This window comes from Eumetopias jubatus, unplaced genomic scaffold (genome assembly GCF_037043125.1).
Source record: "Eumetopias jubatus isolate StellerSeaLion01/CBP00866 unplaced genomic scaffold, mEumJub1_p1.0 scaffold_7, whole genome shotgun sequence".
NCBI classification, from domain to species: Eukaryota; Metazoa; Chordata; class Mammalia; order Carnivora; family Otariidae; genus Eumetopias; species Eumetopias jubatus.
Genome location: NW_028274813.1, coordinates 2,837,032 through 2,860,305, shown reverse-complemented (window position 1 = coordinate 2,860,305; position 23,274 = coordinate 2,837,032). Strand labels below are relative to the sequence as shown.

At 53.7% G+C, this 23,274-nt stretch overlaps 1 protein-coding gene across 3 annotated transcripts in view; it reads right to left on the bottom strand.

Moving 5' to 3' along the window:
• CDC42BPB (CDC42 binding protein kinase beta) overlaps window positions 1-23,274 on the bottom strand; it is a 99,792-nt gene that overhangs the window by 3,627 nt on the left and 72,891 nt on the right. The window contains exons 19-36 of one of the 3 annotated variants that reach the window (XM_028100503.2): window positions 22,616-22,764; window positions 21,106-21,200; window positions 19,328-19,407; window positions 15,841-15,930; window positions 15,419-15,496; window positions 13,790-13,895; window positions 12,656-12,792; window positions 11,940-12,079; window positions 10,669-10,750; window positions 9,392-9,608; window positions 9,111-9,173; window positions 7,358-7,954; window positions 4,581-4,678; window positions 4,411-4,495; window positions 4,197-4,314; window positions 3,971-4,088; window positions 3,360-3,465; window positions 3,205-3,275 (exon numbers count right to left, since the gene is read on the bottom strand). In XM_028100503.2, coding sequence (XP_027956304.1) covers window positions 3,205-3,275; window positions 3,360-3,465; window positions 3,971-4,088; window positions 4,197-4,314; window positions 4,411-4,495; window positions 4,581-4,678; window positions 7,358-7,954; window positions 9,111-9,173; window positions 9,392-9,608; window positions 10,669-10,750; window positions 11,940-12,079; window positions 12,656-12,792; window positions 13,790-13,895; window positions 15,419-15,496; window positions 15,841-15,930; window positions 19,328-19,407; window positions 21,106-21,200; window positions 22,616-22,764 — 2,430 coding nt within the window. Of the gene's footprint in view, window positions 1-3,204; window positions 3,276-3,359; window positions 3,466-3,970; window positions 4,089-4,196; window positions 4,315-4,409; window positions 4,496-4,580; window positions 4,679-7,357; window positions 7,955-9,110; window positions 9,174-9,391; window positions 9,609-10,668; window positions 10,751-11,939; window positions 12,080-12,655; window positions 12,793-13,789; window positions 13,896-15,418; window positions 15,497-15,840; window positions 15,931-19,327; window positions 19,408-21,105; window positions 21,201-22,615; window positions 22,765-23,274 lie in introns of those variants that run through there. The other 2 variants (XM_088024433.1, XM_028100518.2) reach the window with 2 other exon arrangements.

Sequence of the window (23,274 nt, the reverse complement as noted above, 5' to 3'; positions counted from 1 at the left end):
ATAACAGTTCAGGAGAAGTATGTGTGCACACACGTGCTTACACGCACCTATATGCGGGTCCCTTGGGGGGGAGCGCTATGGGGGCTTTTCACCGTTCTCCAATTCAAAATCTCAGACAAGCCCTGACTGAGGGACATTCTGCAAAAGAACCGTACTTTTCCTAACAAATTCAATGTCACGAGAGATAAAAAAAAAAAAAAGGCTGGACTCAGACTAGAGCCAGGACTACGGAATGCAATGTGTTATCCTTAACCAGATTCTGGGCTTAAGAACAGCCGGGCCCTGGGCACGAACAGTCTCTGGGAGGACACTGAGGCGCGACGTGAGCCCTGTGATCAGGGAGGAGGCGCCTGCACCCTCAGGACACACGCACAGAACAGGATTAGGGGTTGTTGTGATGTTGCACCTTCCTTTCTGCTGTGGGTTCCCCACACACCCAACAGGGAGAAGGAGGTTAGATAAAGCTCACATGGGATGCTCACTCTAGTATTCTTGCAACTTTTCTGGAGGTTTGAAATTTTCAAAATATACAGTTGAGGGAAAAAAAGTAAAATAAGAGAAAAAACCAAGACCTAAAACCAAGACCTCCCTCTGGAGTCGTCAATCTTAGGCAGTTTTAAGGATATTCTATGAAACCTTCCAGGAAAGAAAATTGGTACATTAAGGCTACTACGATATGCAAACTCCCTCCGTCAGAGCTGAGGCCAGCGCGGCTCTGAGGACAAAGGCGGCCAAGGACAGCACAGGGCACAAACTTTACTGATGAGCACTGTCAACAAAATGACCCCAGACTGCATCTATTCGAAACAAGAACAGCACATCAAGACCATGGAGGATTTCCTCTCAGGAGGCAAGGCTGTCAGCGCTGACACGAACAGGCTAGAGAGAAATCCCATGAAGGCGGTCACCGGGGACACCTCTGATGAAAGCCTCTGACTAGTATGTATCAGCCCTTCCTTACCGAAAGAGCTCTTCCTGAGCTTGGAGGAGAAAACCACTTGCTTATCTCGGGGAGACGCTCGCCAGAAAGGACAGGTGGTGTGAGTCTTACCGGAGCCCGGGCGGGGACCCGGAGCCCATGGTGTCGGCAGGCCAAACCTCCGCTCTCAGGAGCGCCGGCCAGCGCGCTGAGCGAGGCCCAACACCAGCCCCTGCAGCCCACCCGCCCCCTCCCCCGGCCCCGAGTCAGAGAGACAGAACTCCCAAGGCCACCAACCAAACACGAGTGCTAATCAGAATTCAGCAAGGTCGCTGGACACTGGACAGTCCAAAGTTGCCAGCTTGTACAGACCCCAGCCGTAACCACCAGACACGTAAAGGAAGATTATAGTACCTTCACAGTGGCAACAAACCCCTTCAAATTCGTAAGAAGAACTTACCACAAATGTGCACTACCTGTAGGAGGGAAACCATCAACTGGAGAGACACTCGATGTTCCCACACAGGAAAGATCAAGACGGTGAATATCCTCCAAATTAATCTATGAATTCAATGTAATCCCAATGAAAAGCTCAACACAATTTTTACTTTTTTACTGTGAAGCCAACAAGCTGGTGTTTTGTTTTGTTTTTTTAAAAGATTTCATTTTTTGACAGAGAGAGAGACAGCAAAGAGAGGAAACACAAGCAAGGGGGAGTGGGAGAGGGAGAAGAAGGCTTCCCACCAAGCAGGGAGCCCGATGCGGGGCCCGATCCCAGGACCCTTGGATCATGACCTGAGCCGAAGGCAGACGCTTAACAACTGAGCCACCCAGGCGCCCCCAACAAGCTGGTTTTAAAAATTTATTTGGAGTGGGGTGCGTGCCTGGCTCAGTTGGAGGAGCATGTGACTCTTGATCCCAGGGTCATGGGTTCAAGCTCCACACTGGGTGTAGATATTACTTAATAAATACACTTAAGAGAGGGCACCTGGGTGGCTCAGCCGTTAAGCGTCTGCCTTCGGCTCAGGTCGTCAAGTCCCACCATCGGGCTCCCTGCTCGGCGGGAAGACTGCTCTCCCCCTCCCACTCCCCCTGCTTGTGTTCCTGCTCTCGCTCTCTGTCTCTTTCAGGTGGATAAATAAAATCTTAAAAAAAAAAAAAATACACTTAAGAGAAATAAAATTTATTTGCAGAAAATAAAAACAGCTAAGAAACTGTCATAAAGGAGGAACAAAGAGATCTGCTTTGCCCGATCTGCTACAGGCGGCACTGACAAAGGAAAAGAATCCATCCATTTAGACGGACTGTCCAGAAATAGAAACACGTAAACAAAGGAGTTTAACATATAAAAAAGACATTTCAAGTTGGAGGGAAATAAATGGCACGGGGCCAGGTTGTCATCCACTTTCGAAATAAGTCAGCTCAGGTCCTTGCCTACAAACACGCACTCGGTCAGGACACTCTCTCTCACAGACAAACGTCATGAGGGCATGACACACAGAAAGGAAACCTCGCCAAACTCCTGAAGAGACTACCAGAGAACGTCTGTTTACCTCAGCTGAAAAAGACAGACTGGACTGCGTGAGAATTAGTACCAGCAACAGACTGTGTTCACAGTGAGACAAGAGCTTCTAGGAATCAGTGAGGGGGTGAAGGTGTGCAACCGGGCCCTGGAGGAAGAAACCCTCGGCCCACGTTTGGAATGACCGTGGACCTTGGAGAGTCAGCAACATGTGCAGTAAGACCTGTGTCTGCCTTACCCGTTCCACCCCGGGCGGGGTTCCCGGGGAGCCAGAGAGCAGGGTGTTGGGCTCCCGCACTGTCCCCACGCCTCTCTCAGATGCGCGCCTCAGCGTGCACAAGAATGCTGCCCACCACAGCGGGGTCCGGCATGCCCGAAGAACACCCGAGCCACGCTGGCCCCGCCCCGCACACCCCGATCCTGAACGGCCATCGGAGGAACAGGGAAGAGAGACCGTCGTAGAAGGCTCTCCAAAATGCACCAGGCCACCTGTGCGTTAAAACGAACGCACCTACCAGTACGTTACATCTGAATATGGAGAAGTACACAGAGGAGTCTAGAAGCACTCAGGTCCGCCCATCACCAGGCTGCCCTCCTTCTGCAGTGGCGACCAAGCTGCACCCCGGCCCCCTCTTTCCCGGGCCTGCTGGGCCCCACACGGCGGTTCCAGGTGGGATGAAGCCGCTGTTACCATTCTGATTCTCCTCCAACGTGAGGAGCTGCAGACGCTCAGGTCATGTCCCCGGAATGAGGCAAGTCTTACCTCTTTGTCAAAGTCCTGGTCGGGGTCGGACATACTCCTAAGAGGCACAGCCACTCCGGGCTCCGAGCCACCTACGGGACAAGGACGCTGTCATTTTAGGGAAAAGAGGCCAGAGCCCCAGCGGGCCAGGCCCCCACCCTCGGACACCCTGGTACCTGACGAGGGCCACGAGATGTAGGGCTTATTCCTGGGCGGAGGCTGCCGGGACAGGCTGGGGGGAGCAGGGCCAGGCCTCTCCTCCTGGGAAGGGGGCACAGCGCTCTGGGTGGAGAGAAGGGCAGTGAGCAGCGGCTCTGGGGCGCCCAGGCGGGGAGCGCAGGCAGACCCCGGCCCAGCAGGTCAGCCACCTGCAAAGCGGGCACCATGGAACACAGCCGGGGTCCTGGGACCTCGCTCCCTAGACAGTGGTGCCAGGCCGATTTTGAGCTAAGAATCGGCAATAACGATTTTAGTCAAATCCTAGCTCATGTTTTTAAGTGAAAAATTATGCTACCTGCTTGTATGAAGATATTCCTAAGAAATCCTTTTTGACAGCTAGTTTCCTCACAAGACACTAACCTCCTGAAATGGTGACAGACGCCCAGCCAGTGTAAATGCCCTGGTGTTTAGAGACACACAAATGAACACACAGCCCCTGGGAGCGGCCGCCGTGAAGGAGAGACGGCTCCGGTCTGCGCCGCACCTGGGCAAGTGGGTAGCCCCGGCCCGCCCCCGGCCCCGCCCCACGGCAGGTCGGTACCCCAGGGCCCCGCCCCCGCGAGCTCACCAGAGGCAAGTCCATGAGCACCTGCATTCCATCACCTGGGCCCATGTGGGCCACGTGGTTGAAGTTGGTTGGGTTGGATATCATCTTGGATCTCAATTCTGGGTCTCTAAGCATCTCTCTGAGGGAAAGAAAAGTATTTTCAAGATTCACAAATATGTGAAAACCCTCTAGGCTCGACCCCCCTTCCCCGCAGCGAGGCCGGGCTGGCCAGGGTTGGCGCGCTCACCGCCGCTGCTGCAACCTCTCCTCCTCCGGGACCTTGAAGACAAAGCGCCTCTTGCTCCTGGTCCGAAGCATCTGCTTCTTGCTGTTATCACAGGTGTCGGGCACGTTGAGGACCGTTCCTGCGGGAATGTGGAGCGACCCCTGTGGGCCCACGTGGCCCTCGAGCTGGCCCCGCCTCGCCCCTTCCCTGCACTTCCACCCGCCGCCCGGCTCACCCGCGAACTTGCTCTTGAAGTAGATGAGGCGGGGCGGCTCGCAGCTGAGGAGGTTGAGGGTGCCGTCCGAGCTGAGTGGTCTTATCTGTGCGGGAGAGCAGACAGGGGGGCTAGCTGGGGGCGGGGGGCGGGGCGGGAGGGGGCTGCCCCGCACCGGCCCGGGCCCTTACCCTCCGCAGGCCGATGGTCTGCACCCACTCCATGGTGCGCACGTCAAACACGTCCGCGCCGTACTCGCTGTACACCGTGACGTGGGAGGGGCTGCAACCTGGCGCAGACGGAGCAAGCAAGGTGAGCGACCCCCGTGCCCGGCCCCACACCGGGCGCCTTCCACCCTGGACGGCGGTGGCAAGGCCCCGACACCCGGGAACTTTAGAAAGTGCCAACGGGGGACACGCCGCCCTCAGCTTAGGGGTTACAACGGGTTCAAAGGGTAGACACTTTCACATTCCCGCTCCAGAAAGAACCTTCGCTTCAGAGTTCACGCCGACACCGCACGGTTAAAATGCTTTACCATCCCCGTAGCTGAACATTTTAAGTACCACAGTACAGATGTTCAAGAGGGCTTGTATAAGAAGTTAACTTTTTCATTTAGCCTCCTTACACAATTACTGCAAAAACAACTGCTTCAGGCTCAAGGCATGTGAAATTGAGGCAGGGGCCGAGCATTGTTTTGAGGCAAATTCCTTTAAGAGATGCCAAAAAGTCACGTTTCTGAGTAAATATTTAAATCTCCAAACAAAACTGCTGCTTAGCTCTGGGGCTACAATCCTGCCCGTCTCTGCCCCCAGCTAACCCACCGGCTTTCTCTGAGACTGGTCCTTCTGGATGTTTGCAGGCACCCCTCTGGTGGGCTGAACACCTGGGACCAGCTTCCTGGGAGGAGCCCCGCGGCAGGGGGGCCATTCCTCCCTCACCCCGAGTGATGGCATACTGCCAGGGGGGGACGGGAACACTCCAATGACCGCCGGCCCATCTGGCATTTGAGGTTTAAGGGGACAGTCCCCCATTTAGAACTGCAGTAAGACTATCAGAACCGGGGGAAGGAGAGGGCCTGCCAGGGAGGGCAAGGCAGGTGCGCGGCACACCGTGGTGTCCCCAGCGACACCCTGCAGAAGCGCAGAGCCACGCAGCACAGCTCAGCCTCCGCTCCGGTCCTCCTGCCTTCCAGGCCTGACTTAAACTCCCTCGTGTCACTAACTGAAGATGGACCTTTGAAAGGCTTCTCTTGATGTGTTGCTGTCAGTTCCCAATGGGCTGTGTAGTCAGCCCTTCTCTTTTGAATACAAACAGGGAAACGAAACAGGCTTTAGGAAGTAGCCGAGAGGCTGGAACTGGCCAGCAGCCTGTCACAGAAGTGACAAGCAGAAAAACTTTCTGAAGTAACTTTCAGAGGACCGTTCTCCACACGGAGGCCCCTGGGACAGCTCCTCTTACTTGGGAACATGTGGGGCTTCCTTTGCAAGGAGCCAAGGAGTGATCTGTGTGGCTTGCCGATAAAGTGATAAACTGAGGCATCCAGTCTAAAGAAAACTGTAAATTAAAACATCAACACCAGTGGCGAGAAAACGGGCTGGGGAGCCTGAGAGATCAGCATCTGAGCCGGGCTCCGCCGCGTGCCCCCTGTGACGCCCTCTGTCCTCCTTGGCCAGGTGGGACGGCCTGCGCCTCCCTACTGGAGACAGGTGAGAACGAACGCACTTGAGTGCTCAGCACAGGCGTGGAATGAGGAGGCAACAGTTTTAGTTCTCCAGCCGGAACCCTAGTGCCTTATTTTTCGCCAGCTCTAAAACGGATCTGGTGTCTGCACTGTGCACAAAGGGGGAGCGAGAACTGGACATGGCCAACACAGGAGCTTTAGGTGTGTGTGCCAGCCACACAGCCAGGATGCCAAAAACATCACGCTCAGTGACGTTTCCACAATAAACTTTTCAAAAACTTAGGGTTCAGGAGGAAAAGACCCTGACAGGCAGGGTTGCCACGTGGCTCTGCGGTGACTCCTGTCCAGGCTGCCCATGAGAACAACGGGGAGCGGCAGGGAAGGGCCCCGGCCTGCCACCACCTGCCTGTCTGCTGCCCTGGCTGAGGGCTGACAGAGTCAAGGCACACGCAGAGGCCCGGAGAGCTCGAGGCCGGTGGATCCTCTCAAGGGCTCGGCGTCCTCGTTCCGACGCCCTCGGGTACTCTACCAGCCTGGCGTGGCCAGCAACGAGGCACACAAAAGGTCATCCTTTCAGGTAATTAAGGAAAAATATGACCCCCACCTCCCACCCCGTCCCCTATCCCCCATCCGCTCAACATCAGCGTGTACCCTGTGGCCCGTCTCTTCAACACCTGCTCTTTGACCTGCTGCTTCACCGACTCGGGATACACTGAGCAGGTGATCTGAGGCGTAGAGTCTGCTAAGAGTGACCAGACAGAGTGGGAAGTGCCCCCCTGGAGCCAACTTGGGGCCTTGGCTCACCAGGCTCAGGCCTTAGAGACTCCTGTCTGGGGACCCCGTTCCACAGAATGCCACTGAAACTAGGCAAAGGGACGCAGCTCCCAGCATTTCCAGGGACACGTCTGGCCCAGCAAGAACTTTACCCCCGCACACTGGAGCTGAATTTCTTTCTGGCTACCAAAACCCTTTAAGAGCTTGTTTTTATTACCGTGTGAGTTTATAAATCAGGGGCCCCTGCAAAGCCCGGGTGCTCCAGGAGAGAAAGGCGCCGCAGGCAGGAGGCTGGCGCTAGAGGGGACTCCCCTTCCCCCCTGCCCCGACTGGTCCGAGATGCGCTGTCGGGACTGCACCTTCTCTCGAAGAAATGCACGGGGCCCACTTCTCCGGCGCCTAACTGCTCGGCTAAGGGAACTGAGAGACAAACCAAAGCAAACTAGAACGCATGCTGACTGTCGAGGTGAAGAGCAGCAACAGGGATATGGCAACAGAAAAACATATACATACTACAGGCAACAGGCGCCGCAGGCCACATGAGCTCCTGCATGCGTGACCTCCGACCTTGTGGGTCCACGTACAGTCCCATGTGGCTGAAGCAAAGCAGGTACTCCTCGCTTTTGAGCTCCACAGCACAAAGGGCATCAAAAGACTGCTGTGAGAGGAACGTAAGCGAGGGGTCATTGGGATTTACCAGGGTTAGAGCCTGCCCGTCCCCCTGGGGGCTCAGCAGAGAGAACCCCGAAGGGTAGCCAACACAGAGCTTGTCCTTGAGCGCGGCCATCCACTGCACAGTGCCGGGGGCCACAATTTCATTGACCTTCCTGTGGAAAGGCCTAGTTCTCTGGACCTCATAGCAAAGGACCAGCCGTTTCACAGCCGCAAACAGGAAGGTGGAGGAGCTCTTGTTCAGTGTCGCAGTCGCTATGAGCTGGCAGCCTTTTGTTTCTGGAAGCTTGATGTCGACGTTGCTTTCTGCCCCATCGAAGGCAGACCATGGACAGAGATGGACATGGTGGTTCCGGCCGCAGAGGAGGACAGCCACTTTGTCTTTGGGAGCAAGCTCGATCTGGTAGACTTTCTTGTAGTCAGCAACTCGGACGATCACTGCGGGAACAGAAAAGCAGCGTCTCGTGGCAGCTCCCGGGCACTTGCCCAAGGGCGCCAGGAACCTCCCCATCAGCTCCCTTCCCTGCCAGCCAGCTCTAGAACACGCTCTAGAACGTGCCTCCACCCCTGCAAATGTCACTGTCCTGCAGATGCCAGGACAGCGCCCTCCTTCAGAAGCCCCCAGGGGCCGCCATTCTCACACTCCTCTCTCTGCCTCCATGGTACCAGCGACCCGCCCCCCGCCCCCCACAAGCTGGGAGATGCTGAGCGCGCTGCAGCCTCGGGGGGTGGATCTGGACCTCCTTCCAGTTCATCCCTGAAGACAAGAACCCTCGGGTTGCAGGTGGGGAACAAAGGCCCGTCTCCAACCTCACCGGACCCTCAGATAAACTCTCTGGAAGCACCCACCCCCAAATTAACCCAATCTCCCCAATACCCTAATTGGTTAGGACCTGCACTAAGGGCTCTCTGAGCAGAGCCCTTGGTCTGGAACCTGAGGGACCCGCAGCCCTGGGTGTGGGCCAGCAGCGGTCGCCCCTGGCGGTACGCGTTCACACCGGGCTCAGCAGGAAGGGACTGCTGCCCACCATGGAGCAGCTCCTTATTCCTGGGGGACATGGCCAGAGCCTGGCCCAGGGCCCAGGCCAGTTTTAGTCTCCTTGGAATGCTCTCCTGAGACACAGGGTGGTGAAGAGGGGAGACACGGGAGACTTCGCGTTTCCTTGCCAGGAAGAAGGGAATGTCAAACTTTGAAGCAGAGAAAGGAAACTTTCAGTAAGGCCTCAGCACGTCCAGGAGTTCAGTAAATGATCCTCCTTCTTGCCCCCAACTCCCTCCTCAGTCCTCTGCTTGACGAGCCCAGTGAGCACAGTAAGCCGCCCCCCCGCCCCCCGCGCTGCCGGGTGGTCTGTGTGCTCTGCTGCGCCCGGGGTAGGCCCCTGCCCGACTCTGAGGCACCAGTGGACACTCCACCCGCATCTGCTGAACACCTGTCTTATCTGTTGCAAACGGGGTTTTCAGCTGTTTGCCTTTCCCTGTGTTTACGTAATTTGCACATCACTGAATGCATCTCAGCTCGCGAGGGTTCCTGGCACTGCTCCCGCACCCGGCTGTGCAAACCCGGGAGGACGGGCAGCAGCCCCTGTGCACGCACCGTCGCGGGTCACCTCTATGATGTAGAGCCCTTCTTCTAGGCCGACCACGATCCTGTCCCCATCTGTCAAGGCAGGAGGGGTAAGAACAACACACGAACGTCAGTACTACTGACGCACGCCATTCGCTTCGCGAAGCAGAAGCAGGGACTCAGTTCCAATGGACAACACGGCTGTGGCCGCCACCCACTGGAGGGCAGATCGGGCAGCACAGCACCCGCTGACACGCTCTGCTGCTCCCCGTTGCTCAAGAGCGCGGCCCCACGCGGCCCCTGGCACGCACCCACGACGGCGGCGCTCAGGACGGCCTTGATGAGAGGCAGCGTGCTGTCGTAGGCCTCCTGCGGGACATGCACCACCTGGTTCCTCAAGCGGTTCTTGTGGAGGATCGACTGCAGTCCTTCTAGAATCCCAACCCACTTCCTCTTTTCGTTCTCATTTTCTGTCAGAATGAGCAGTGAGCTGGTCTTAGAAGGTGTCCCTAAGAGAGAGGCTGTCACCTTCGTGACAAAGAAAAGAGCCATAAGACAACCAAAGTACAGCGCACAGACGCCCACAGCCTGGCCTGGACACCACCTCGCGCTGGAGGGCATGCTGCCCAGCACTCTGGCTCAGGGCGACTGCTGAGTCCCGATTCTGGGGTGCCCACAGACGCTGTGAGGGGCTCTGCTGCTGTAAACGGGCGGGGGCACTGTTAAAAACAGGCGCCCTGCATCCCTTCTTTGTCAGATTTTGCTCTTGCCAACACTGTGATGGAGTTACCCCATTTTAAAACGATTTCTTGAATGACCTTACTATAATTAACAACAGAACACGAAAAACAGAATCTCCCACACAAACGCTCTGCCTACACATGCTTCCCTGTGAGCGTCCCCTGAGCACACAGCAGGAGCCTGGACGGCGTTGGCTGGTACAGAATGGTCAGCTTTTAAGCACCCAAGGATGGCAATTTTCTGTATCATACGTATGAGGCAGTTTCTGAACAGATAGGTGAGTTCAGGAAAGAGGATTCTTGGACTTCAGTGAAAATGCTACTGTGTTTATAAAAATTCCCAACGGAGGGGTTGGGGGTGAGTCTTTCCCTAATCCACAACTGCTCAGAGGCTTCCTAATGCCACACCATCTAACAGGAACTCAGTGGGGGGACTCTCCATCTCGGCCAACAAAAATGCTGCTGGGAAACGTCTACTGATTCCTTCTGTTTTGCTCCAGTTGAGGACGAGTAAGTCCCAGGGAGGGGAACCGCGGGGGCACATTCCATCCCTAAAGGACCATGGGGCAGCTCCCAGCATCAGGCACGCTGTGACTGCACACACAGACCGGCTGGGGTGCAAGACAGAGGGCAGTACTGGTGACGTGGGGAAGGCGGGGCCCCGGAGAGGAACCCCAACACGAGGGACGGCACCTAGAGCAAGACAGGAGGTGGAGGGGCAGGAGCTCGGGGTCTGCTGGCCCCGTGCTATGGCACAGTAAAATACTCCAAAGAATTGTTCCACTTTCACCACAAACTTTCCTTTTTAGGATTAACGAAACATCTCCGAGGAACAGAGAAAAGCATACCCTGAATATACACGGAATATCTCGGCGGGAAGCATGTATGACGTCTGAGGCCAGGACCGAGCTCACCGAAAACTCCTCATCTCTGGTAAGAAACAGAACACTCGGAACATCAGAAAGAATGTGCACATGGGCCTGTCCCCCACCCCCCAGTGCTACAAATCTCCTGAGAAAGGACACTTCCATGGCTCTACTTTCTAGAACGTACGGTTGGCCCCTTGCCTCCAGCTGTGTAAGAAAGCGCTTATGCTGACAAAGCCCACAGACTCGAGAACCCTGCAGGTGTTTCAGTGATGAGGGACGTGTGAGAATAAAAGCCCTTTCCCTGAGCCACATGGTTCTAGTCTGTGCCAGATGCTTCCAGCCACATACACATCGCTGATTTGGCCCATACTTGGCTATGGTCAAGTGGCCGCTTGGTGACGGCTTCTAAAGAATGGGACGCAACCTGCACAAACAGCCGTGCAAGCCCCACGTCCGACACTCTGAATCCTGGGCTCCACCTGCCCGTGGGCTGTTGGCCACCAGGCCAGGGCCCACCTGCGCCCAGTGACAGACGAGCAGGATCGCCTGGGGATGTGGAAGTGGGAGCCGCTGTGGAGGTGACTCAGCTACACGTCCCTGGAGCTGTCGTCAGGGGCACCACAGCCCGTGGCCCCCCAAGCACCAGTACAGAGACTGAGGTGCTGGGCCCTTGCCCAGGTCAGGGGCAGACGGGACACCAGGCCCTGTGCTGAGTGTGCACCTTCTAGGAACTGCTTTGATCTTCACAACCAACCTCCGACCTAATGATGTAATCATGCCCATTTTACAAATGGGGAAACACAGAGCTGGATGCTACCCCTAAGACAAGCCAGGAGGGAGGGGGGATGCTATGCCATCTCCGTCCGTCAGATGCTAGGAAGGCAGGTGATGAGAGATCCATGGGTAACAGAGGGTGTCGTGCGGCAGGACCCTGGGCTCTAGATCTGTCACAGACAGGACACGCAGGTGCCAACACCGTGGGCTGGGCAGTGTGTTTCTGGGAAACCTCCTACCTGTTCTTGGGGCAAATAGTCTCCTTACGTTAAATACCTATGTGTCAAATTGTTGAATGCAAAAATACCACAAAGGGAAATTTCTAGCATGCACGTCAAGCACCTGTTTTTAGAACTGCATGATGACCAAGGATGTGAAGGCATAAATGAGGTTAAAGATAACCCAGCAACAAACTCCCATTTTGGGCCAAAGAGAGGTCAGAACTCACACAACGGGACGGAACACACAGAACAGACCTGAGGTCCAGGACCTGGCTGGCGACAACACCGGGCTGGGTGGACTTTCCTTCGGGCAGGTCATAGAGGAAGAGCTTGCAGTCACAGACCACTGCGTAAGCCCGCTGCCATCCCTTCTTCACCCCAGTGGGCTTCGGGACCTACAGGTAACAGTGAGCATGTGCCCCTGCGCCAGAAAGGCCAGGCCCCGGGCCTCAGGAGCCCCCTTGCCAAGGGCTTCCATCCAGCGGCTGTGTGGCTGGCCTGCTTCTCCAGGGACAGCGCCCCGCCCCCCCAACCACCCTCCCCGGGGCTGGCGGCCAGAGTCGGGTCTGGGCCCACACAGGATAAAAGGTGATGCAGGGAACAAAGTGGGCAAGCCAGCGAACAGGCGTGTTTGCACCACACGTGGCATCCCGGAATGCCTTAGCTCTGAGGCTGTCTGGATACAGCGGTTTTCAGACGGCACCGGCTCTGGAACCATCTCTAAGTGACTGAAAGGTGGGGACGAGGGGCTCCGGAGGACTGAGCATGTTTCTGGGCTCCTCAGAGCCCGGGCCTGAATGCCTCACTGCCCAGGAGGGGAGGAATCCCCGGACCAGCACAAAGGTCACTTCACAAAGCAGCCAAGGTCGGCTGTCGAGAAGTGCGGCGTGACTGTGGGTCATCACGACCGAGACAGGGAGAGCGGAGCTGATGCAAAGTGCCCTCCCCCACCCGGCCTCCACATGTCCTACCTTGACGTAGCCCTTGTAGGCTGTTCCTATGCCTCTCTGCACGTCCACGCCCAGAGGCCGCTTGGACTGCTCAGGGGGGATGGGGCACACCTGCGGAGCACTCTCTTTGCAGGATACATGGCAAGCAAACGAGCACACTGGAAAAGTGAAGGAGCATTGCGATCAGAACCTGCTTCCTCCAGAGCAGAAGCCGTGGCAGAGTGTACGCCACAGATGCGGCCACGCAGTAGTCCCCACGTCACAGACACGGCCCGGACACCCAGTGGAGTGAACGGTTTCTGGAACAGTCCCCACAAAGCCCAGGGACTCTGGCACCGAGCAGCCCTCGAGCATGCTTGTGGGGGCCCTGACGTGGGCATGAGGGCTAGCACAGCAGCGTGGCCGCAGGGCCGTGCGTGCTGCTCCCCCAGGAAGCTGGGCCTCACGCCCCATAGCTCCGTCCCATCGCCTCCGGAGGAAACCAGCTGCGGGCGTGTGACAGGGCAGTGGCTTCAAGGACAGACGGGGCTCCTGGCAGCCGAGCAGAAGGCCTGCCAGGGAACAAGGAAAAGGCTTCTGCTGCCAGGTAGACGCGCACAAAGCTGCTCTTGCAGAGCAAGTCCCCCCGTGACCAGCTGCTGTCACTTGTCATCGCGTGTGACGTCAGCTGGGGGCCCGTCTGTGAGACGGGCAATCGCACTGCACCGTCGTGTGCCAGATAGGAGTGCGGCACAGGGCAGTGGTGCACCCAGAGGTTACAAGGCCAACAATGACACCAGGAGAGACCAAACACCAGTGCTTAGCCTCAGATAACGTGACGGGGAAGAGTGTAAAGTTCTGTTTACTCTCTGCTCTTCCTGATTTTCCAGAAGGACCGTGGACATTTCATTTCATAGTAAACAAGAGTCCACAGATAACCTGGGCCACCCTGTGGCCCTGTCCTCTCCCGTGGCTGCAAGGATTAGGGACTGTGTCTCCCAAAGCTCGCCTGAGCGTTTATAAAACTAAAGAGAGAGAGAATCTGCCCTCGGCTAGCTCACCACTGGCTCTGTATTCCAGCCTCATGTGACTTTAGAGTAACCGCCCCCCACCCGCGCCCCGGGTGCGTCCCAGTCACACACTCTGGTCCCCCCGCGGCTCGCGGCCAACACTCACCCTCACAGGCGTAGCCCTGCCGGATCAGCCCTACCATCAGGGACGTGCAGTGGCTGCACTGTGTGGGGCTGGAGAAGGACTTGATGCTGAACTGGTGAGCTTTCGGCTGGAGGAAGAACATCGAGAAGGTGAGACCCTGGCTCTGAGCAGGGACCATCAGTCTGCTTGTGATCAAACTGACAGACTTGGGCATGACGCTGAGAAGCTGAGAATGTGCAACTTCACTCTGAGGTGTATATGCTCCTCACCAGTATTAACCAAGGAGTAGTGTTCACCACCCACCGACCAAACTTGAGCCAGAAAAGAAGCCAGCACATGCCTCCTCTGGTGAGCAGTCTGCTTGCAGAAACAGCAAGGGGGGCCAGGCAGGGACGCTGTGCTAGCACAGCCAACACGCGCTCTGGTGCTGGCGGCTCTCGGGGGCTCTTGGGGGCTGGCTGGGGCCACGTTTTGGCGGGGGCTGCCACCCAGGGCTGTGCTTGCATGTGAGACCCAGAGCCACGCAAGAAACGAACAGCAGCCCCGTTCCTAAGAGCAAGGGCCTGGACGGACCTGCCGCCCCTCGTTGGGAGGGCGGGCGCGTCACGACGCGATCCACGATGGAATGAAAGGTGAGGCTGAGCAGAGGAGCAAGCTAGAGACGCGCAGCACGCGAGTGTGTAAAGGTCCGACAGAGCAAAAGAAAGGCTCGTTACTTGGGGACACAAATACTACGGGGCCATGAGTAAGAAGCAAGGGAGTGCGCAACACAAAATCCAGAGGGCAGTCCCCCTGACCCCTGACTCTACAGGAATCGAAGCCCAAAGCCTAACAAAATCAAGTGTCTAAGTTGGCCTGCTGTCTGTAGTTAAGGTCATGCCTCGTTAAAGGAGAACAAAGCATCTAAGTGCATCAAGCCAAATGCTTGCTAAGCCGGAAACTTCGGGCCTCCTCACAACGAGAGTCCTGGGAGCCGGCACGAGGCTCTCCACATACACTTCTGGGAAAGACGAGGTACAGAACTGCACGCTGGGTGCTGTTCCGCTTACTCTGGGGGAAAACACCCTTCCACGAACCCCATGGTTCTCTACCGTTCCAAGTGCAGACGGACAGATGGAAGTCAGCTGCGGGGAGCGCGGTGTGGACACGTGACCAGAGTGGTCACTGCTGGAGAAAGGACTACGATCTGGGAGATGCAGGAGAGGAGACCGAATTCCGAAATTTCCAATTAACATGTGACCATCTGTCATTCGTTGGTTGAATTAAGGAGACACAGAGTCAGGGGCACCCGGGTGGCTCAGTCGGTTAAGCGTCCGCCTTTGGCTCAGGTCATGGTCCCAGGGTCCTGGGATCGAGCCCCGCATCGGGCTCCCTGCTCAGCCGGGTGGGGCCTGCTTCTCCCTCTGCCCCTCACCCTGCTTGTGCTCTCTTGCACGCTCTCTCAAATAAATAAATTCTTTAAAAAAAGAGAGAGAGAGAGAGAGAGAGAGAGAGACAGGGTCCTGACACATCATGGACCACACACTGCTCAAGGCAAGCCATTACTAGGACACCAGTGTCTCATTGTGCATACAAAAATAATAAGTCTTATTATTCAAAGTTCCCTCCTACAACTGAGAAAGCGGCACGGGTGCAAAGCCAGGCCCTTACCTTTGGTCCGGCCAGAGCGAGGGGCTGCGTGGTGGGCAGTGGCACGGTGGGTGGCCTCTGCGTGGCCCGAGCCATGTCCTGGGGACAAGCAGGGACAGGTGAGCATCCTCTGAGCTCGATACTGCTCTTACATATCACACCCTGCTTGGGATTCGTTTCTCTCTAGAACTGATTAATAATGAATAGCATTTTTAATTTCCTACGTTGTTGAGACATCCGTCAGAGCAGCCCTCGCCCAGCTGATACGCTGACAATAACACTGAGACACAAGTCGGGCTCGGCGGCTGGCAGAAGGTCCTGCTACAGGCTGCGAGGTAGCACCGGGCGCCACCTTGGCATGAGCGCACCCTCTGCCCATCAAGGGCACGGGCGGGGAGGGAACCCAAGGGCTCACAGAGGAGCAACAGGGCAACACTGCTTACTTCCTGCTGTTCTGTGCTCGCGGCCACAGAAACCGACGGGGACACCTCTGGCTTCGGAGCCTGGGTCTCTTGCTCCCCAGCTGAGCCGCTCTGTGAAAACAAAGGCAGAGACACAGTGGGAAAGAGAGAACTTCCACAGAAGTCAGACTCTGATTGCACGGTCTGTCCCACTAGGGACCCCGGGTCCCACCCAGGCCTGTACTCCCATCACGTCCCATCAGAGCCCACGTCACTCACAGCTCTGCTGTCTTCCCCCAGGGCCACTGCCCTTGGCATTCTGAGACCAGAGTGGTGACTGCGTGGTCTGACAAGCCACGGTCATCGCCAAAGGCCGGAGGCCACCTGCCTCACCCTCCACCCGCAGCCCTGACCACCCGTTCTCCCGCCGTCCCCCATTTAAGGGGCAGGAACTGGAAACTGCCAACCCACTGGTCTTGTTCAGAAGTGACTTTATCTATACCTGGTATAGTTAAGATAAAGGAGTCCAATACCTTTTAACCTCATTTCAGGGGCCAGAAAGAAATTCGGACATCAACAGGGGTCTGGGGCCTATGACCCAGAAGTAAGAATTTCCCTGAAAGTTCTACAACACAGGGAGGCAATGTTTTGTTCTAAAAACTCAAGATTCCCAAATTAATTTCACAATTTGAAACTGAAGCTAAAGCTTTGAATCTAATTTGAAGCTCATTTTAAAGCCACTTTAAAAAGGACCTCATTTTGAGTGTTCCTGAAATTATTTCCTCATAAAAGGCTGTGATATTTGCACAGACATACATAAACTACGTATTTATGCTCAGTTAAGTGTTAGCACCATGATGCAGAGGTAGCTGGTAGTTTCCTACGGGAGAAGTTGACAGCTTCATATCATGTTCCACATTGAAACCCCAAGGAAGCAAACCAGAGAAACACTTTTTAAAAGTTGTAATTAATGAGGTTCCTATACAAGGAGCCGAATTCAGATGGGACGGTGGTGTGTGCATATGAACACACACAACTGTGTACTGCAGGATATTTGAATCTGTTAACAAATTCACGAGGGAAACGCTACATCGATTAGCTAATCATCAAAGTACAAACTAAGCAAATTTCACCCATAAATAAGGTATATTACACACATTAGAGTTCCATCTCTAGATAAATGAAGAGTAAAAGAATATCAGGTAACTGAATTTCAGCCACGGAACAACCTGGCTAGTCTCCCTTGGCTGGGGAGTCCAAGAATGGGAATTAAGGATGAGGAGCCGTCCACATCTGAGGGCTGCTCGGGACACAGGGAGGGCGGCGGGGGGCCAGCATGGGCAGTGACTTACTTCTTCCTGAGAGGCTGGCAGAAGATGTGGGGACGAGGCAGAGTCCTTGACTGTGACAGATGGGAAGGATCACTTCCCGCCCAATGAACCCTTGCACAAAAACACACTGATTCCATCACCATGACCAACACTGTAGCATTGAATGTGTTTGTACAGAGAAAGCAGGGGAGAAGCTCCTAAAAGATGATCCTTAGGTCTGGAAACACCTCCTGAAAAACCCAGACTCTGACCAAGGATTTTTTCTTTCCATCAGTGAATGTCCTTCCTCTTCAAACCACAGAAGTAAAGAGGGATTAAAACCAAACGGAGACTGCAGGAGCGCCGGCTGCCGGATACAGCGGCCTCTGTCCAGGTCCGAGATGAGACCACCTCCCCAAGGACCACTCCTCTTGGACTAATCCTGCGGAAATGCCCTGGCTCTCTGGGCCACCTCCACCCGGTAAGGACAGCCGCCCTCGGTCCACCAGGACGTGCCTGGCGCTCCCACAGTGGGAGACACACGGGCCTTACGAGGCAGCAGGTTTCTGAAGGAACCAGCTTGTGAGGACCAGGTAAAGCTATCTGCTTCTTAAGGAAACCTGAGGACTTTAGGGAAAAGACAAGCATCACTAATTTGATAAGGAACCATTTTGACAAGTAAATAGAAGCAGGTATGGGAGAGTGGTAGGCGCGATACAAACCTGCTCGATTTGGTAATAACCGGTCCTAGGCAAGGACTGCTGCCGGACGCCAGCCCGCAGCCATCCCAAAGGCCCAATGCTTACGAAGGGGTGGGGCGGGGTCTGGTGGACACCACCTCACCCTGACGATGAAGCCTGGCATCACCAACCCTACACACATGGGAAGTACCCAGCGTCTCCTGGGCAGAATCCATGCCAAAATGTACAACCCGCTTCTAATCGCGAGGAACTATCAGACAAATCCAGAACACAGGACGTTCCGCAGGACAGCTACAAACGCTGTAAAGGCTGGGGGTGGAGGAGGGACGGGGGCGCTGCTGTGGGCTCTGGCTGGACCCTGACCAGGGGAGGCCGGCCAGCAGCAAAGGACTTTGCTGTGCAACAAGGGAAACGTAAACGTGTGCTCTGCTTCGGCGTCAGCGGGAAGCGTCCTCCGCCTGCTAGCAGCACTGCGGTCACGTGAGAACACCCTCGTCTCGGGAAACAGGCCCTGGAGTGTTAGGGGACATGTCTGTGCACACAGGTGAGAGACAGCTGTAGGCTTACTGTACTTTCTTTCAAGTGTCCTGCAGGTTTATAATTTTCTAAATAAAAAGTTGGAAATTAACAAAAACAATGACACTTTGTCAGAAATCCCATTAATGAGATCTGCTTTCATTATTTTTACTTTCTGGCTCGTTTCAGGGTTTGCTAGTAAGGGTCCACCCCTAGCATTTTGGAAAAAGAGGGAAAGGCTGTCCTGGGTACACTTGCAGGGCACACAGGGACGAAGTGGGGCTCACACAGCACCAACAGCCGCTTCCTCTCGCGGCTCCAACCTACTCCCGGAGCAGCGGCTCGCCACACTGAACGCCGACACCAGGCTGGCGACAGGGTACCCGGGGCTGAACTATTCTCATAGACCAACAAGACTGTTCTCTTTCCTCCACCCATCCTTAAGACCAAACTGTACAGCCATACAGGAGTCACTGAAAGGTTAATGAGGCTGGCTTATTCATTTGCTGTGGTATGAGAATTTGTATTTTCAAAACTGCCATGGGGCGCCCGGGTGGCTCAGTCGGTTAAGTGTCTGCCTTCAGCTTGGGTCATGATCCCAGGGTCCTGGGGCTGAGCCCCGCATCTGCTCGGCAGGGAGTCTGCTTCTTCCTCTCCCTCTGCCTGCCCCTCCCCCTGCTCGTGCGTGCTCTCTGACAAATAAATAAATTAAGAAAAACAAAAACTGCCTGAAATACTCAGCACACCGCCAGAGGCCAGCGTAGATTTCTTCCCCGAAGATGCTGAGCACTTTCTTAATCAACTTCCACTTAGTCTGAGGACGCTTCTCTGGGATCATTTCAAGTACCTTAAATGTGTCTAACCTCATACACTGACCACCACGTGACAGGTCCGCATGAGGAAAAAGCTATTAGATGTTGTGGGTGGCCCCACATGGGGTCAGAGCATGTCATACTGGCCTAATTTACCATCAATTCGTCACTTCTAAAAATAACCACTTACTCTGAACGTCAGATCGTGTGCAAGAGGTGCAGTGTTGAAATACTCAAAAATAGAATCCTGAAAATCTGGAAGTTTGAGGCCTGTAAAAAAGAAACAAAGACCAGTCAGGGCAGGTTTAAAAGACCGTCTTTTGTGTTTAGATGGGAAGACGCAACGTCATCACGGTATCAATCCTCCAGAAGCTGCTAAATCTGATGCAATTCTAGTCACGTTCGTTTGGGAGAGCCACCTAGGAAGATGGTTTCAGAAATCCCTACAAAAGGGGGTTGGAAGAGGAGATCTACCAGATATTAAAACAGGCTCCCCAAAACCTCCTTAATCACAATCAAGCCAACAATGAACGAGGAGGAAAATCCAGAGACAGACTCTGGTGCTCGGGGGAGTCTCATGTGGGAAGGGTCACATGTGAAATCAGTACAGAGAGGAAATTTTTTCAATAACTGGTATCAGACTCCTAACTAGCACAGGAAAAAGATAAAACTAGACCCATTCCTCAAAATGTACATCAGAGTCAATTCCAACTGAATCAGTAATCCAAATTTAACAAATGAAACCATACCAGTATTGGAAAATATGAGTGAATTACTTGGAGTACCTGGGGATTTGAGAATATCTCCCTATGACTCGAGAAAAGAGAGAAGACTGATAAATTTATTGCACAAAAATTAAAAACAAAAAAGCACCAAAAAACATTATGCTTGGTAAAAAACGAAACATAAGCAAAGTAAAAAAAAACAAAAGACAAAGTAGGAAAAATATCTGTAACTTCTATCACAAACAGAAGACTCTTATCCTCTATATACAAAGTTTCTAGAAGAAAAAACCTGACGTGTAACAAAAAGCTTCTAGAAGAAACTTAACCTGAATTTTAAAAAAAATGGGCAAAAGATACAAATACATAAAAATTACAGAATAAGAGGGGCGCCTGGGTGGCTCAGTGGGTTAAGCGACTGCCTTCGGCTCAGGTCATGATCCTGGAGTCCCGGGATTGAGTCCCGCATCGGGCTCCCTGCTCAGCGGGGAGTCTGCTGCTCCCTCTGACTCTCCTCCCCCCTCTCATGTGAGCTCTCTCTCTCTCTCTTTCAAAAAAAAAAAAAATAAATAAATCGTAAAAAAAATTACAGAATAAGAAATGCGAATAGCTCTTAAACATACAAAAAGGAGCTCCATCTTGCTCACAATAAGAGAAGCGCGAGTGAACTCTATTTCGATGCTACTTCTCTCCTATTCGGCATGCAGACCCGCTCTGCGGAATGAGCCTCTGAGGCGGAGTCTGGCAACGGCTAGCACGAGTGGATGCATGCTTACTCTCTAACTGGCAACCCCACTTCCAAAAATACCCCCCCAGAAATAGGAACTGTTATACACATATGGCTTTTCTGTGCAGCCCAGCACCGTCCACAGCCCCTGGCAGACTGTGGTGCAGCACGGCCATGAGCGGACAGAACCTGGGCCCACCTCGCACGCCGTGGCCCTACCCACACACAGAATGGAGCCCCAAGCAGGCTGCCTTGTGTAACCAGGGGGATACGGAGGCATGCCTTTACACGCATGTATCTGCTGTGTATTCCAAGATCCAATGGCAAGGATAAACCAAAGCCTGTGCTTACCTTTGGGGAAGGTATCTTTGAATGTGCCCTATTTCAGAATTTTGGCTTTGAAATTGTTTTAAGTCCTTTCTTTACGTAACTAAAAAAAATTAAATCTAAAACAAAACCATATCCTTAAAAAAAGTTTATATTTAAATAATAATTCAGAAGCTTGTAATTTTAATTTACCAGTATCTGCTCTAAATTTTTCTTCCATCTTTTTCTTCAAAATTTCCATTTCTTCTAATAATTCTCTATTTTTGGCTTCGGAATCCTTTAGTTTACTAAAATAAAAAACAAAAAACAAATGGCTTTAAGCACACTGAGAATAGGTCATCTACACGTTGACTCAGCAAGTGTCAGAATGTGAGGGCAGGGGCTCGTCTCCAGTGCCTAGAAAAGTGCTGGAACACGGCAGGCTCTCCACTGAACAGAAACACAGATCCCCTCCTGGCCTGGGTGAGCCTACTGAGTATGTTATGGAGAGTCCGGATACTTCCGAATTATAAACAGACACGGATCTTAAAAATCATGGTTAATGCAGGTGTATCTCTTGAGGCCGTCATGGAGTTTCTGACACTCCTAGTTTCTCTAGGAGTCCTTCTCTCTCTGTCAAATAAATAAATAAAGGACTCCTCTTGTCCTCCGAGGACGCACGACCTCTAAACGTCTTTCGCATAGCTGGCAAGACAGTGGGCTGCACCTGCGGCCATGACCGCTGCCCGAGCACCAGGGGTCTCGGGGCTCCCACGCAGCAACACAGCAGTCAGGCTGCGGTGGTTAACGTCTGGCCAGGAGGCGCCCGGTACAGTCCAGCAGCTGAGCGGGGGTCTGCACTGAACTAGCGGGGAGCGCTGGCTGGCCCACCGCACCTCTGCCTATCTCATCATCTGTAAAATGGGGTTGTAAGACTGCCAGCCTCCCGGGAACACTGGAAGGGTCACATCATTAACAGCATCGCTTACAAGGAGCGTATTTAAATGGTAGCTATTATTACTCTTTTAAGCCCCAAACCAACAGAACATGTGACTCAGTAATCCTGTCAGTGACATCCTTAGTGACACCCAGGCGCCCACCCCCTTCAGGGAGGAGCCTGCCCCACCTTCCACATCAACAGCACTACTACAAGTAGGGAGGCCTGGTTTTTTTACAAAGCCGCGAGCGGGTCACTACTGTGTCCTGGGCACGTCAGACAGCATAGCATCTCATCACACACTGGTTGAGTTTACTCGTGTGTAAATGGTGTTCTTACGACTGTACGAGGTTGGAAAAGAGTTTTCAAATAGGCTTTCCGCCTTCAACCTATATTTTAAAGTTAAGTTTTAGGTTAAAAGGAAAAATTCGAAACTGAACTGAACAGCACTAGGTGAAAAAGAAGCTCAGAGAGGTACCCACCAGACATGTGGCCACGTCCTGTGACCCAGCACAGGGAAGACAAGGATCGCCCTTTACACACACAGACACCGACCCTTCAGAACCGTGGACTCATACCACTCTCATTATTCCTTGGAAACACTAACATAACCCTCCAGTAGGTGAAGGGCATCTGCACATTTGTCCAGTCGATTCTTACTGAGCACCTACTAGGTGCCCAAAATGTCCCACTGCTCAAAGCTCCTTCAGTCAATTGATGTCACAGCGCAGGGGCATGCCCAAGTTCACACAGCCCCCTGCACGGTCAGACCACAGTACCAGGTACCTTTCGAAGGAGAGATTCATGTCTTTGACTTTCCTCAGCTCCTCTTGAACAAGCTGTTTGGCCCGGATCTCTGCCTCAAGAGCAGACTGCAATTCTAGCCGCGCAGACATGTCCAGCTTCTGACTCCGGCGAACTTTCCAAAGGGGATCCTAGAGTAATGAAATATTGCAGATATACTGTTAAGCTATTTATTTGTTTAACAAAATGCTGGCAGGTATGTCATCTTTTTTCTAAAACTTTTATTATCATTTAAATATTAATTAATTTAAATATTAATTTGATACTGTTAAATATTATCAAAGTCCATCAGACCCAATTTTAGTTTGGGCATTTTGTGACTTTTATTCTTAGATATCTTCTAAAGAATGAGATGTACCTTTTCTTATTCTTTAAAAGAGTAAGACTGAAACTCAAGTGTAACTCCTATTTGAGCCCATCAGCCTCTCTTACAAACCTAAGATATGCTGCGAGGCCCCAGTTGTCTTACTGTTCCTTTATCTTGAGACACTGTGCCATTTCACGCTTGGAGCCTACGGCAGTGCTCCTCAGTCATTCCCACCTGGGACGAAAGACTGACTGACAGCGGGGAGGAGGAGGGATGGGGACGGCGAACGAGACCAGCCTGATGACAGTGCCCACGCCTGCTGAGAGCCCGATGT